The following is a 16,211-nucleotide window of genomic DNA, read 5'->3' on the forward strand; positions in this document are numbered from 1 at the left end:
AAGACAGAGGGTGGTGGTGGTGGACGGTTGTTTTTCAGACTGGAGGCCTGTGACCAGTGCAGTGCCGCAAGAATCGGTGCTGAGTCCACTACTTTTCGTCATTTACATAAATGATTTGGATGCGAGCATAAGAGGTATAGTTAATAAGTTTGCAGATGGCACCAAAATTGGAGGTGTAGTGGACAGCGAAGAGGGTTTCCCCAGATTACAACAGGATTTTGATCAGGGCTGAGAAGTGGCAGATGGAGTTTAATTTAGATAAATGTGAGGTGCTGCATTTTGGGAAAGCAAATCTTAACAGGACTTATACACTTAATGGTAAGGTCTTGGGGAGTGTTGCTGAACAAAGAGATCTTGGAGTGCAGGTTCATGGCTCCTTGAAAGTGGAGTCGCAGGTAGATAGGATAGTGAAGAAGGCGTTTGATGAGATCCAAGATGGCGGCGACCCAGCAAGTCTGAGTCTATAGTGCTCCTCCCAAGACTTGGGCAAAGTGGGCCACCCGCCTCCACCACACTCACCAAATCATTTAAAATAGTTTTTACTTAATGTAATTAGTTGCTCTGTACTAAATTTAAACAGTCTAGTGTCCTGTAAAAATGACTAAAGGGAAGGGAGCCCGCAGTTCTCAGCCGGCAGGAACCCTTCCCCCATCCTCCCCAGCTGCAGTAGAGGTGTCCACAGCTACCCTGGGGGACTTACCTATGGTGGCGAGCCTTGAGGAAGTAATCTCCAAACTCGAAGTGAAGTTCGACACCTTCATTGAAGAGTCCCGGAGCCAATGGGACTCACTCTCGGCCGCGCGACAAAAGCACGACCGAGACATCGAGGAAATCGAGCGCCAAGTCGGAGGGGCGGAGCTAAAGGCCGCGACCTCCGAGACTATAACAGAATCGGCCGTGGATCGGGTCCGGACTTTCGAACAGCGAGGTCGGACCTTAGAGAATCACAAAAAAATTCCTTTGCTGGGCCTTCCCGAACGGGAAGAGGAAGGCCAGCTTACAGCATTTCTCGAACCGTGACTTCCACAGCTTTGAAATTTGGAAGCTGGATCAGGCCAGGTAAGGGTAGAATGGGCTGACCGGGTCGCAATATGCAGGCCCGGCTCGAACCAGCGCCCATGCCCGGTCCTGTTCTGGCTGCAGAGCTATAAGGAAAGGCAGATACTCCTAGAAGCCTCCAGAAATCTTGGGAAAGATCCCCAAGCCATGATTTATAAAGGATCCAAGATTATATTATTTCAGGACTTCTCCCCAGCTTTGGTCCGAAAGAGGAAGGCATTTGACAAAGCGAAGAAGCATTTAAGGGACTTAAATATTCAGTACTCCTTGCACTACCCAGCGACGCTACATTTTAGCCATGAAGGGTCCGTGTACAACTTCGGATCGCCAGAAAAAGCCAAGGAATTTTTGGACTATCTTAGATAAATTGTAAGAGTTAATTGATGTTGTTTTGCCCTCCCCCCATCCCGGTTTACCTCCTTTTCTTTCCTTTTATTACCTTACTGTTTAATATTATCTCCGGGAGGTGGGGAGAGGAGTTTATTTATTTGTTCTTCACTTAGCGATTTTCTCACCTTTTTTTATATATATATAGGCCGGAGGGTCTAGTTAATGTAGGTGGGGGAAAGTGGTTGCCTTATCCTATTTTATCTCTGTCTTTAGGAGCGGGGCTGTTTTCCCCTGTTATTTTGTATTACTATATTTAATTATTATTTGTTGAGACTGTAATTTTATAGTTATATATGTTCATACATGGTATTAACATTACCAAATATATCTAGGTGTTGGTGTGAGTGGGTGGGGGGTAGGGTACTCACTGTTAATTTTAGCTTTGTAGTATATTTGAATTTTTTCTTTATCCTATCGTGGGGTGCCTGGGTCAAGGATGGGCACTGGTTGGGAAAGGATATGATGTGCTTTTGAAAAGGAAGTGATGCCCCCTGGGAACAAGGGGGAAAATCTCCATTTAAATATGTTTTTTATTATATTGATGTGAGTGTATTAAAGAGCCTTTATTTTTGTGAATTTTATACGCTCTATGCTTGGGACGTTTTGGATAAGGTTTCTTCTCTCGAGGGGTCTCGGACTTGCCCGGCGATTATGGTTAATCAGTCGGTTAAATGGAGCACCTGGAATGTCAAGGGGAGTAATTCACCAATCAAAAGGAAGAGAATATTATCAAACCTCAAAAAAGAAATAGTTGATGTAGCTCTCCTACAGGAGACACACTTATTGGATAAAGAACACTTGAAATTACGACTGGGAAGAGATTATTTTCCATTCTCTCTTTCTGTGCAAGGAAAAATATTTTGGTAAACTGGATGGCTGAGGGCCCTCCTGGACTTGCGAATTGGCACAGAATAATTATGGAATATATTCCCCCTGACTTCCTTACAAATATGGTGCACCAAAAAACCGAATCTGGATGGGCATATGAATAGGAAGGGTTTGGAGGAATATGGGCCAAGTGCTGGCAGGTGGGGCTAGATTGGATTGGGATATCTGGTTGGCATGGACGTGTTGGACCGAAGGGTCTGTTTCCGCCTGTATATCTCTATGACTCTTTCTACAAACAGGTGAGAAGATGGAACTCAGTCCCTCTGGGATTGAGTGAGGTGAACAGAAGAGATGTATTTTGTAGGGATTGGAATGGGGTCAGCCAGCTGAACTTTATAGAATATGAGTTCCCTGATTGGGGCTGTTAATCTGGCTGACAGGTAAAAAGGGGAGTAGCATTGCTCCTACCAGACCTTGCTTGTGACTGGTCCCTTGGCTACATGGTGTTTTTCCTGGTGGTAGAAATATTGAATAACATTATTTGCAGAATGGGACGCACACACACACGCGCACACACACACCCCCCACACCCCCCCCCCCCCCCCACACACACACACCCCCACCCCCCCACACACACACACACACACACACACACACACGTGCACACACACACGCGCACATCCCATGGGTGCTGTGGGGAACATTAAGCACTACTGCTGTATCCCAGCAGTGTGGGGATAACCAAAAATAAAACAAAAAGGGGAGTGTCCGAGATACTTACACGCTGGCACCTGATTGTATGAGGCCGTACTGTAGTCAAGGACTGTTCATGAATAAATAAAGGGTGATTTGGTGATGGGATACCAGCCTCTGAGGAGTTCTTTCACATTTAATGGGAGTTTTAGAGAGAAAGGAACAGGGTTGTGATGAGTTTCAGAGGTGGAACGATGTGTGGAAACTTGACTGGAGCATATGGTTAGTACGACCTGCTGAGGCCAAATGGCTTGTGTCCTTTCTGTATGTTCTGTATAATCCCATGAGTCTGTTTCAATCCACCTTGTTATGAATTAATGATTTTTGAATCGATTTAAAAGTGTTAAAGCTGTTGACTCCAGGTTGAAGGAGGAATGTATTTTCCATCGTTGGAATTGTGCAACCTGCTCAGAGTGTTTTTCGTTTGTTCCCTGCCAGGATCTATTAGGTGGAACTACTATCTCTGAATTTCGGCTTCAATCCACTCCGCTCACCGAGTGTTGCATCAGTTACGACAACCAAAGGTGATCTCTCAACTATTTCTGATTTCAAAACCACTATCAATAAACCCTTTCACTGCAGAGCGAGTGAGAGACGTTAACTTTGGTGCAACTGGCAGTTTAATTCTAAAAACAGATTCGCTGTCAACTGGGAGTTGTGGGATCTTGCTGTGTGCAAATTAGCTACAATGAAGTAGTGACTGTACATAAGACAATCTAGCAGCAGAAATAGACCATTTGGCCCATCAAGTTTGCTCCACATTTCAATGAGATCATGGCTGGTCTGATTAACTTCAGCTCCACTTTCCTGCCTTGTTCCCCTGCCTGATTTAAGTGAAGACGTTTCAAAGATTAGTATTTGAGGGTCTCGTGGTGCAGTGGAAGTAAGTCACTGGATCCAGATTAAAGTCCCACCAAATATGCAAAAGCAACTCTGATAAGGTGGATTTGAAAGTATCTACAAAAGCTAGTCTTTCTCTTTCTAAGAGTAATTGTTTTGGACTGCAAGTTATGACTATCTCACTCTGACAAGGAGCATTTATATCCACCATTCATAGCTGCAACAGGGCTGCAGAGTGTGGGTCTGACTTGCTGGTAGTGGGATTGTAAATCAGCTCAAACTCTGCAGTCCTGCCCCATCCAGTTGTGAATGGTGGAGGACAATTAAACAACTCCCTGGAGGAGGAGGCTCCACAAATATCTCCAACCTCCATGATGGAGGAGCCCGGCACATCAGTGCAAAAGATAAGTTTGAAGAATTTGCAGCAATCTTCAGCCAGAAATGTCAAGTGAATGATTCATTTTGGCCTCCTTCAGTGGTTCCCAGCATTACAGATACCAGTCTTCAGCCAGTTCAGTTGTCTCCATGTGAAATGAAGAAAAGGTTGGAAGTACAGGGTACTGCAAAGACTCTGGGCCCTGACAACATAAGACCATCAGACATAGGAGCAGAATTAGGCCATTCAGCCTATTGAGTCTGCTCTGCCATTTCATTCATGGCTGATATTTTTCTGAGGTACATTCTCCTGCCTTCTCTGTGTAACCCTTGAAGAAATTATTTCTCATCTCTGTCCCTTTACTCTGAGGCTGTGCCCTCGGGTCCTCCTCTCTCCTACCAAATGAAACATCTTCTCCGCATCCACTCTATCCAGGTCTCTCAGTATTCTGTAAATTTCAGATTCCCCCCTCACCCTTCTAAACTCCATCAAGTACAGACCCTGGGTTTTTAACTGCCCCTCATATGACAAGCCCTTCATCCCCAGGATCATTCCTGTAAAATATGAACTCTTGTCCTGTTTAGTAACCTCAGCATCTTGTCAAAGGCCTTCTGGAAATCCATGTAGCTCACGTCCATTGGCTCTCCTTTGTCTAACTTATTCGCTACCTCGTCAAAGAATGCTGACAGATTAGTAAGGCATGACTTTCCAGACCCATTTAACCAAGCACTTCCAAGTACTCCCCAATCTCACCCTTCAGACTCTAAAATCTTTTCAACTATGGAGGTCTGCCTCCCTTAAATATTCCAGCACTCGTACTGAGGACATGTGCTCCAGAACTTGCCTCTCCCCGAGCCAAGCTGTTCCATTTCAGTTACAACATTGGCATCTACCCAACAATGAGAAAAACTGCCCAGGTATGTCCTGTACATAAAAAGCAGGACAAATCCAAACCGGCCAATTACTGTTCCATCAGCCTACTCTCCATCCTCAGTACAGTGATGGAAGGTGTCAGTAACAGAGCTATCAAGCTGCACCTGCTCAGCAATAACCTGCTCAGTGACACCCAGTTTGGGTTCCACCAGGGTCACTCAGCTCCTGACCTCATTCCAGCCTTGGGTCAAACATGGAGAAAGGAGCTGGATTCCAGAGGGGAGGGGAGGGGGACAGCCCTTGACATCAAGGCAGCATTTGACCGAGTGTGGCATTAAGGAACTCAGACAAAACTGGAATCAGTGGGTATCGGGGGCAAACTCTGGTGGTTGGAATCACACATGACACATAGGGAGGTGGTTGTGCTTGTTGGAGGTCAGTCATCTCAGCTCCAGGACATCTCTGCAGGAGTTCCTCAGGATATTGTCCTAGACCCACCTGAGTTTATCTGTTTCTTCAACAACCTTCTCTCAATCATAAGGACCGAAGTGGGTGGTAGGGGTGAGGGATGAGAGGTGCAGTGTGGTTGGAAGCAAGAGCATGTGCTGTAGCTCTGAGTGGAATCCTCTTCTGAGTGTCCAGTCTATCAGTTCCTTGGTGACAGGTGGAAATATTGGCCAGAGGTGTCCCCACCCAGGTGTGAACTCTGGCAGAAGGGGAGAAGGGTTGGGGATTGGATAGGGGGCACACCATCACCCCACCAAATTAAGTACTCTTCCTGTCTCCCTTCGCCCTTCCAATACCTTTCCATGCCACCTGCAGGAGCAGAGGTTTCTTCACAGTCTGAATACTCGCTTTGGACCGGTATCAGTTTGTAGTCTGTAACTCAGCCTCACCCTCTTCCTTTGTTTGAAACTACAGAATTTTTACCACCTCATGGGACAAATCATTGAAAGCATGGGATGTCGAAACTGGAAAAGTTTTGGTAGGTGTTTATTCAGAATGCATCTCAATGGTGACGCTCAGTCAATGGTGGGCATGTGTGTATGTGAGGAATTTGGTGGTGAATAGACGTATCTGCACCTGTCAGGAGGATTGTGTGGGAATGTTGTATGAGTGACTGTCAATAAATAGTAGAGGGGCAGGAAAGGTTATCATTTACCGATTTTTACAACATCTCCTGTATTTCTATGAGCTCAGAGAAACTGGAGGGGCACTAATGTCCTGGGCAGGAGATTTGCTAGACTACTTTGGGGTGGTTTAAACTGGTTTGGCCGGGGGATGGGAACCAAGGCTACAGATCAGAGGAGAGGGTAGTTGTTGAATGGGTAGAAATAGAATGCAGAGTCTGTCAGGAAGGATACACAGTTGAGAGGGCAAATGGATGGGTTAAAGTGTGTCTGTTTCAATGTAAGGAGTGTCAGGAATAAGAGTGATGAACTTAGAGTGTGGATCAGTACTTGGAACTATGATGTTGTGGCCATGACAGAGACATGGATTTCACAGGGGCAGGAATGGTTGATGGATTTTCCAGGGTTTAGATCATTTAAAAATAACAGGGAGGGGGGTAGGAGGGGGAGGAGCATTGTGAATTAGAGAGTGCATCACAGCTGCAGAAAAGGAGATTGTTGAGGAGGTTTTGGCTACTGAATGAGTATGGGTGGAAGTCAGTAACAGGAAAGGAGCAGTTATTTTATTGAGTGTTTTCTATAGACCCCCAATAGCAGCAAAGAGATGGAAGAACAGATTGGACAGCAGATCTTGGAAAGGTGCAGATGTAACAGAGTTGTTGTTGTTATGGGTGACTTCAACTTCCCCAATATTGACTGGAACCTCCTTAGTGCAGATGGTCTGGATTGAGCCAATTTTGTCAGGTGTGTCCAGGAGGGATTCCTGACTCAATATGTAGATAGGCCGACTGGGGGGAGGCCATATTGGATTTGGTGCTGGGCAACGAACCTGGCCAGGTGTCAGATCTCTTGGTGGGAGAGCATTTCAGTGACGGTGACAACTGCCTCACGTTTACCACAGCCATGGAGAGGGATAGGAACAAACATTTTGGAAAGGTATGTAATTGGGGGAGGGGAAATTATACGTCCATCAGACAAGAGCTGTGAGGTATAAATTGGGAACAATTGTTCTTCGGAAAATGCACAACAGAAATGTGGAAGCTGTTTAAGGAGCACTTGTTGCGAGTGTTGGATCAATTCAAAGCACTTCACTGTGCCTCAGTACACATGACAATAAATTCAATTCAATTCAGCTTTGTCCCACTGAGACAGGCAAGAAATGGTAAGGTGAAGGAGCCTTGGATGACAAAAGAAGAGGAGCTTCTCATCAGGAGGAAGAAGGAAGCTTACTTAAGATTGGGGAAATAAGGATCTGGCACAGCTTTAGAGGGTTACAGGGTAGCTAAGAAAGAGCCCAAAAGTGGACTGAGGAGAGAGTCCCCATTAGTCCAAGAACTCCCCACCTACATTCGTGACACCACCCACGCCCTCCACCTCCTCCAGGATTTCCGCTTCCCCGGTCCCCAACGCCTCATCTTCACCATGGACATCCAGTCCCTGTACACCTCCATCCCCCATCACGAAGGACTCAAAGCACTCCGCTTCTTCCTTTCCCGCCGTACCACCCAGTACCCTTCCACCGACACCCTCCTTCGACTGACCGAACTGGTCCTCACCCTGAACAACTTTTCTTTCCAATCCTCCCACTTTCTCCAAACAAAAGGAGTAGCCATGGGCACCCGCATGGGCCCCAGCTATGCCTGCCTCTTTGTAGGGTATGTGGAACAATCCATCTTCCGCAACTACACTGGCCCCACCCCCCATCTTTTCCTTCGCTACATTGATGACTGTATCGGCGCTACCTCGTGCTCCCACGAGGAGGTTGAACAGTTCATCCACTACACTAACACCTTCCACCCCGACCTCAAATTCACCTGGACAGTCTCGGACTCCTCCCTCCCCTTCCTAGACCTTTCTGTTTCTATGAGGAGAAAGTGAGGTCTGCAGATGCTGGAGATCAAAGTTGAAACTTTATTGCTGGAACAGCACAGCAGGTCAGGCAGCATCCAGGGAACAGGAGATTCGACGTTTCGGGCACAGGCCCTTCTTCAGGAATCACTTCACTTTCTGTTTCTATCTCAGGCGACCGAATCAACACGGACATCTACTACAAACCAACCGACTCCCACAGCTACCTGGACTACACCTCCTCCCATCCTGCCCCCTGTAAAAACGCCATCCCATTCTCCCAATTCCTTCGTCTCCGCCGCATCTGCTCCCAGGAGGACCAGTTCAAAATACGTACAACACAGATGGCCTCCTTCTTCAAGGACCGCAATTTCCCCCCCGACGTGGTCGACGGTGACCTCCACCGCATCTCCTCCACTTCCCGCTCCTCCGCCCTTGAGCCCCGCCCCTCCAACCGCCACCAGGACAGAACCCCACTGGTCCTCACCTACCACCCCACCAATCTCCATGTACAGCGCATCATCCCCCGTCACTTCCGCTACCTCCAAACGGACCCCACCACCAAGGATATATTTCCCTCCCCTCCCCTATCAGCTTTCCGTAGAGACCACTCCCTCCGCGACTCCCTTGTCAGATCCACACCCCCCACCGACCCAACCACCACTCCCGGCACCTTCCCTTGCAACCGCAGGAGGTGCAACACTTGCGCCCACACCTCCCCCCTCACTTCTCCCCAAGGCCCCAAAGGAAACTTCCATATCCGCCACAGATTCACCTGCACCTCCACACACATCATCTACTGCATCCGCTGCAGCCGGTGTGGCCTCCTCTATATTGGGGAGACAGGCCGCCTACTTGCGGAGCGATTCAGAGAGCACCTCTGGGCCACCCGGACGAACCAACCCAACCACCCTGTAGCACAGCATTTCAACTCCCCCTCCCACTCCACCGAGGATATGCAGGTCATTGGACTCGTCCACCGCCAAACCACAACAACGCGACGGTCGGAGGAGGAGCGTCTTATCTTCCGACTGGGAACCCTCCAACCACAGGGGATGAACTTGGACTTCACCAGTTTCTTCATCCCCCCTCCCCCCACCTTGTCTCAGCCGAATCCCTCCAGCCCGGCACCGCCTTCCTGACCTGCAGTCTTCTTCTTGACCTCTCCGCCTCCATCCTACTCCGACCTATCACCCTCACCTTGACCTCTTTCCACCTATCACATTTCCAACGCCCCTCCTCCAAGTCCCTCCTCCCTACCTTTTATCTTCTCCTGCTGAACACTCTCTGCTCATTCCTGAAGAAGGGCCTGTGCCCGAAACGTCGAATCTCCTGTTCCCTGGATGCTGCCTGACCTGCTGTGCTGTTCCAGCAATAAAGTTTCAACGGGGATATGAAAAAGCCTTGGTGAGAAGGATTAGGGAAATCCCAAAGGCTTTCTACACTTAACATGAGGAATAAGAGAATGGCCAGAGAGAGGGTAGGGCCGATCAGGGATAGTGGAGGGAACTTGTGTCTGGGGTCTGAAACAGTGGGGGAGGCCTTAAGTGAGTTTTTGTTTTGCTTCAGTATTCACTAGGGAGAGGGACCTTGTTGATAGTGAGAACACCATGGACCAGGTTATAGGCTTGAACAGATTGATATTAAGGAAGTGCATGTGCTGGAAATTCTGGGAAGCATCAAGATAGATAAGTCCCCAGGGTTGGACCAGACATATCCAAGGTTACTGGATTAGAGTGGTGCTCTATTCCTGATTGAGCCCTCTATTCCTGATGAAGTTCTTTTGCCCGAAACTTCGATTTTCCTGCTTCTTGGATGCTGCCTGACTTGCTGTGCTTTTCCAGCACCACTCTGATCCAGATTCGGGTTTCCAGCATCTGCAGTCCTCGTTTTTACCTATATTCAAGGTTACTACAGGAAGTGATGAATGAGATTGTTGTGCCTCTGGCGATGATCTCTGCATCCTCACTCTCCACGGGAGTAGGACTGGATAATTGGAGGGAGGTGAATGTTGTTCCTCTGTTCAAGAAAGGGAATAGGGAATTACAGACCAGTCAGTCTTACGTCTGTGGTAAGCAAGGTACTGGAAAGAATTCTGAGAGATAGGATTTATGACTATTTGGAAAAACATAGTGTGATTAGAGATAGTCAGCATGGCTTTGAGAGAGGCAGGTCATGCCTCACAAGCCTTATTGAGTTCTTTGAGGATGTGACAAGACAAGCAGTGGAGGTGCTGTATATAGATTTCAGTAAGGCATGTGATAAGGTTTCCTAAGATAGGCTCATTCAGAAAAGTAGGAGGTATGGGATACAGGGATATTTGGCTATCTGGAAACAGAATTGGCTGGCCGATAGAAGACGGTGAGTGGTAGTGGATGGAAAGTATTCCGTCTGGAGGTCAGTGGTGTCCCGCACGGATCTGTCCTTGGGCCTCTGCTCTTTGTAGATTTTATAAATAACTTGGATGAAGAAGTGGAAGGGGCGGTTAGTAAGTTGCTGATGACACAAATGTCAGTGGTGTTGGAGATAGTGTCGAGGGCTGTTGCAGGCTACAACAAGTCATCGACAGGATGTAGAGCTGGGCTGAGAAGTGACAGGTGGAGCTCAACCTGGATAAATGCAAAGTGATTCAGTTTGGAAGGTCATATTTGAATGCAGAATACAGGGTTAAAGACAGGATTCTTGGCGGTGTGGAGGAACAGCAGGAACTTGGGGTCCATGTACATAGGTCCCTCAAAGGTACCACCCTAGTTGTTAGGGTTGTTAAGAAGGCGTATGGTGTTTTGACTTTCATCAACTGGGGGACTGAGTTTAAGAGCCGCGAGGTTTTGCTGCAGCTCTATAAAACCCCTGGTTAGACCACACTTGGAATATAGTGTCCAGTTCTAGTTGCCTCATTATCGGAAGGATGTAGATGCTTTAGAGAGGATGCAGAGGAGATTTACCAGGACGCTGCCGGGACTGGAGGGCATGTCTTGTGAAGAAAGGTGGAGTGAGCTCGGGCTTTTCACTCTGGAGAGAAGAAGGAAGAGAGGTGACTTGATAGAGGGGTACAAGGTAATGAGAGGAATAGACAGAGTGGATAGCCAGAGACCTTTTCCCAGATCAGAAATGGCTATCACAAGTGGTCATAACTTTAAGGTGATTGAAGGAAGGTTTAGGGGAGATGTCAGAGGTAGGTTTTTTACACAGAGAGTGGTGGGTGTGTGGAATGCACTGCCAGTGGTGGTAGTAGAGTCAGAGACATTAGGGATATTTAAGCAACTGCTGGACAAGCACCTGGACAGCAGTAAATTGCGGGGTGTGTATATTAGGTTGATCTTAGATTAAGATAAATGCTCAGCACAACATCATGGGCCGAAGGGCATATACTGTGCTGTACTGCTCTATGTTCTATAAATCTTGTGTCGATGCACATTTCTGCACATCTTCCTGTTATCAGGGCTCCTTGTCAGACATTTTGTTAACATTTCTCACTGAAATTGCCAATGATCCATTCAGGGGTTGGATTCTCAGGCTCTCGTACTGATGGTGACTGCTGCCATTAGTGAACTCTGCCGTTACTGGCAGTACCACTCGGGTTTCACTGCACCCCTGCAGGAAGATTCACCACCATGATCCTGGGTATGCAGCGATTGTCTTATCAGCAAACAGGTTTGGACTCGCTGAAGTTTAAAAGAATGAGAGGTGAAACATCGGGGATTCCGAAGGGGTTTGACTGGATAAATGCAGAGAGAATATTTCTCCTTGTGGGAGAGCCTGGGATCAGAGGGCACAATCTTAGAATAAAGGGGGGGTACCAATTTCACGCTGAGATGAGGAAGAATTTCTCCTCACAGATGGTAGAGTGCTTTTGGAACTCCTTGCTCCAGGGAGCTGTGGGGGTAGAGTCCTTGTGTATATTTAAGGCCGAGGTAGATTCTTGCTCAGTAGGGAGATCAAGGGACATGAGGAATATCGGATCATCCATGGTTCTACTGAATGGTGTAACGGGCTCAAGGGGCCAAATGGCCTACTCCTGTTCCTATTTCCTATGTCTTACGATCTGAAATGGTGTCACCCCCTGTCAACCTTACCAGCTTATGTAACACTCAATCCCTATATTTGGAGCACACAGCCCCATTGGAGGAACTCACTTATCACTCGGGATAGATTGAGAGGAAGTTGCTCAAAGGCCCAACGTGATCATTACCTGAAACCCCAACAGCTGCCTCCTGACTTGTGTTCAGCAAGCTTTCTCAGTGAAGAGGCAGCTCGAGGAATTTATAATAACTTCTGCTATTGCAGTCTTTCTGGAATGCCTCTGGAATGTTTTGTGGATATGTAGTTGTGGAGTGTTCCTGTATTTGGAGGTGGGTGGGGGGATATTGCAGCTTCAGGGAGGATGTGGGCTTGAGTGACCAGGCCACACACAGGCTGCATCCAGTAGGTGGGCAGCAGTGACACTGCTTCTGGCTCTGCTGCCTGACAGGAAGATGGCATAGAGCCCTCTGCCCAGTTAGAGCCAACCTTCACCATAGCTCCCTGGTGGTGACAGGATGCTGCCTGACAGGTCAGTCAGTGCATCCTGCAGCAACAACGTGACAGACCAATTGGGATCCTCTGCAACAGGAGACGTCTATAACCCTGTGAACTAACACACAAGCCCGCCCCTGTTCCCTGCACTGGCCACAATCCACTCCTCACTCGCCACTCTAATCTATTCCTGAAAGTGAGTGCAGTGCTAGAATTTGAGCTGGAGGCTGCAAGGGTCAGCACCAAATGATGGAACCTGTCTGTCAATGCAGTGCTGCTTTTCCCTCTCACTCCCTACCCCCACCTCCCCAACCACCAGCATCAACATCCCCCCCCTCCTGCTGCCGCTGGGGCAGCTGACTGGGTAGGGGCCAGTTCCTCGGGATCTCTAAGCAGGAACTTAGGTTGGGATGAGGGAAGAGAGTGCAGAGGGCCTGATGATGGGGCGGGAGGAGGGAGGAGTGTAAGGGAAGCTGGTCGTGGCTAGACAGCAGTATGAGGGTGAGCTGGAAGCTGGCAAGGTGCATCGTGCAACACCATACTGTCATCCGCAATGATCTCTGTGAGGCCAGAGAGCACATGCTCCAGCAGAATTGATCCATGGGGCTGGGAGCCAGCGGGTCCAGGAGACGCAGGTCTCTCCGAGTGGCCCCACTGTTGTATGTCACCTTGTCAGGCAGGGAGAGGGCAGTATGTCAGTAATGATTCACTCTGTGTTTGGGTGCTGGGACTATCATGGCTGAATATGGATGGAGATGAAGAGAAGGAGAGATAGGTGTGAGGCTGACAGCATTTGACCATGAGGGACGGTGAGGTGGAGTGTGGACCTAGATCTGAGTGTCAGGAGTGAGGGGATGAGGGTGTGGGCAGTGCAGTGAGTGGGGATTAGAGGTGAATGGGGTATTTGGGAGTGACTGAAATGGATTGCGGTGATTGGGATGTATGAGAGTAGACGGAGAATAGCAGAGTGAGCACAATTTATAGGGCTGAGTAAGAGATATGGAGCCAAGTGAGGCATATTGGAGTAGGAGGGATGCTGTGGGGTGGCAGGGGTATGTATGGGGTAAGAGAGGTGAATGAGAGTGGGGAATGTGGAGGTGAGAGAGATTTATGTGTAAGTGGTTATATAGGGGTAAGGAGGTTACGTTGGGTAAAAGGGGCTGTGTTGGGTTTATAGGGTTGAGAAAATCAATCCACTTACTGCTAGGGAATTGACAGAACAGTGGGTTTAATGGGATGTGTTTACCAAAGAGCCAGTCCAGGCACAATGGGCAGAATAGCCTCAATTGTTCTCTAACTGCTTGAACAGCTTCTCTCTTCCCTATTAGTGGTCTGTGGTTCACACGCGACCATTGACCTGCTGCGATGTGTCTCTCGATGGGAAGTACATTGTGACTGGGAGTGATATTGACAATGCTGTTTATGTCAGAGCCACTGAAAGTGGGGAGAGCATCGCAAACCTGCAAGGTAAGCGTCACAGTCAGCACCACCCCTGGAGGATGGGCCCTGGATAGGCTGGGCACCAGGGCTCTTGGTGAAGGAGGGCATAGCTGGGGAGGGAACAGTAAACGTCTGGGAAAGGGAGACAGTGTCTTCCAAAACTGTCACCGTTACCACTTACAAGGACAAGGTCAGCAGAGCAGCAGTACCTTCTCAAGGGGCAATTAGGAATGGGCAATAAATACTGGACCAGCCAGCAATGCCCTAATCCATGAATGAATAAAAGAACATGGAAGAGTTTGAATGTAGGGGAGAGAGGAGGGCAATGGTGGTGGAATGGAGGGTGAAGAGAATGGCAAGGGGAGTGGGAGTAAATCTGGAGGGGAATAACCAGTCAGATCGAGCGGATGTGCAGTGGGAGGAGTGTGTGGGAATTCCCTAACCTCCTTCATCCACTCGCCCTCTCTCCCATTCCTCTCCCCACTTTCCGTCACCAATGACATTCCTCCCCAGCACCATCACCAGGCTCTCTAAGGGTGAGTGACATAGGAATGACATCTGCAGTGAGTTTGTGGATTACTGAGGGAGGATTGGAACTGGACGCTGAGAGAGGATTGTAGCTGGACGCTGAGGGAGGATTGTAGCTGGACGCTGAGGGAGGATTGTAGCTGGACGCTGAGTGCGGATTGGGACTGGACGCTGAGTGCGGATTGTAGCTGGACGCTGAGGGAGGATTGTAGCTGGACGCTGAGGGAGGATTGTAGCTGGATGCTGAGTGTGGATTGGGACAGGACGCTGAGAGAGGATTGTAGCTGGACGCTGAGAGAGGATTGTAGCTGGACGCTGAGGGACGATTGTAGCTGGATGCTGATGGAGGATTGGAACTGGACGCTGAGGAACGCTTGTAGCTGGATGCTGATGGAGGATTGCAGCTGGATGCTGAGGGACGATTGTAGCTGGACGCTGAGTGTGGATTGTAGCTGGACGCCGAGTGTGGATTGGAACTGGACGCTGAGGGAGGATTGTAGCTGGACGCTGAGAGAGGATTGTAGCTGGACGCTGAGGGACGATTGTAGCTGGACGCTGAGGGACGATTGTAGCTGGACGCTGAGGGAGGATTGTAGCTGGACGCTGAGGGAGGATTGTAGCTGGACGCTGAGGGATGATTGTAGCTGGACGCTGAGGGACGATTGTAGCTGGACGCTGAGTGCGGATTGGGACTGGATGCTGAGAGGATTGTAGCTGGACGCTGAGAGAGGATTGTAGCTGGACGCTGAGGGAGGATTGTAGCTGGACGCTGAGTGCGGATTGGGACTGGACGCTGAGTGCGGATTGTAGCTGGACGCTGAGTGCGGATTGGGACTGGACGCTGAGTGCGGATTGGGACTGGACGCTGAGTGCGGATTGGGACTGGACGCTGAGTGCGGATTGGGACTGGACGCTGAGTGCGGATTGTAGCTGGATGCTGAGGGAGGATTGTAGCTGGACGCTGAGGGAGGATTGTAGCTGGACGCTGAGGGAGGATTGTAGCTGGATGCTGAGGGAGGATTGTAGCTGGATGCTGAGAGAGGAGTGTAGCTGGATGCTGAGGGAGGATTGTAGCTGGACGCTGAGGGAGGATTGTAGCTGGACGCTGAGGGAGGATTGTAGCTGGACGCTGAGGGAGGATTGTAGCTGGACGCTGAGGGAGGATTGTAGCTGGACGCTGAGGGAGGATTGTAGCTGGACGCTGAGGGAGGATTGTAGCTGGATGCTGAGGGAGGATTGTAGCTGGATGCTGAGGGAGGATTGTAGCTGGATGCTGAGGGAGGATTGTAGCTGGACGCTGAGGGAGGACCGTAGCTGGACACTGAGGGAGGATCGTAGCTGGACGCTGAGTGTGGATTAGGACTGGACGCTGAGTGCGGATTGTAGCTGGATGCGGAGGGAGGATCGTAGCTGAATGCTGAGGGAGGATCGTAGCTGAATGCTGAGGGAGGATCGTAGCTGAATGCTGAGGGAGGATCGTAGCTGAATGCTGAGGGAGGATCGTAGCTGGATGCTGAGGGAGGATCGTAGCTGGATGCTGAGGGAGGATCGTAGCTGGATGCTGAGGGAGGATCGTAGCTGGACGCTGAGTGCGGATTGTAACTGAATGCGGAGGGAGCATCGTAGCTGGA

The 16,211-nt window shown here is 49.1% G+C and overlaps 1 protein-coding gene across 2 annotated transcripts in view; it reads left to right on the forward strand.

Moving 5' to 3' along the window:
- The window catches only part of LOC122558185 (WD repeat-containing protein 88-like), a 39,738-nt gene that overhangs the window by 7,281 nt on the left and 16,246 nt on the right, over positions 1-16,211 (forward strand). For both annotated transcript variants that reach the window (XM_043706492.2, XM_043706493.2), the window contains exons 3-5: positions 3,469-3,554; positions 6,041-6,104; positions 13,941-14,079. In XM_043706492.2, the coding sequence (XP_043562427.2) occupies positions 3,469-3,554; positions 6,041-6,104; positions 13,941-14,079 (289 nt within the window). The remainder of the gene's footprint in view (positions 1-3,468; positions 3,555-6,040; positions 6,105-13,940; positions 14,080-16,211) is intronic.

The sequence above is a fragment of the Chiloscyllium plagiosum genome, unplaced genomic scaffold (assembly GCF_037043375.1).
Source record: "Chiloscyllium plagiosum isolate Xiang-an unplaced genomic scaffold, Cpla_swu_hap1 HiC_scaffold_17, whole genome shotgun sequence".
Lineage (NCBI taxonomy): Eukaryota > Metazoa > Chordata > Chondrichthyes > Orectolobiformes > Hemiscylliidae > Chiloscyllium > Chiloscyllium plagiosum.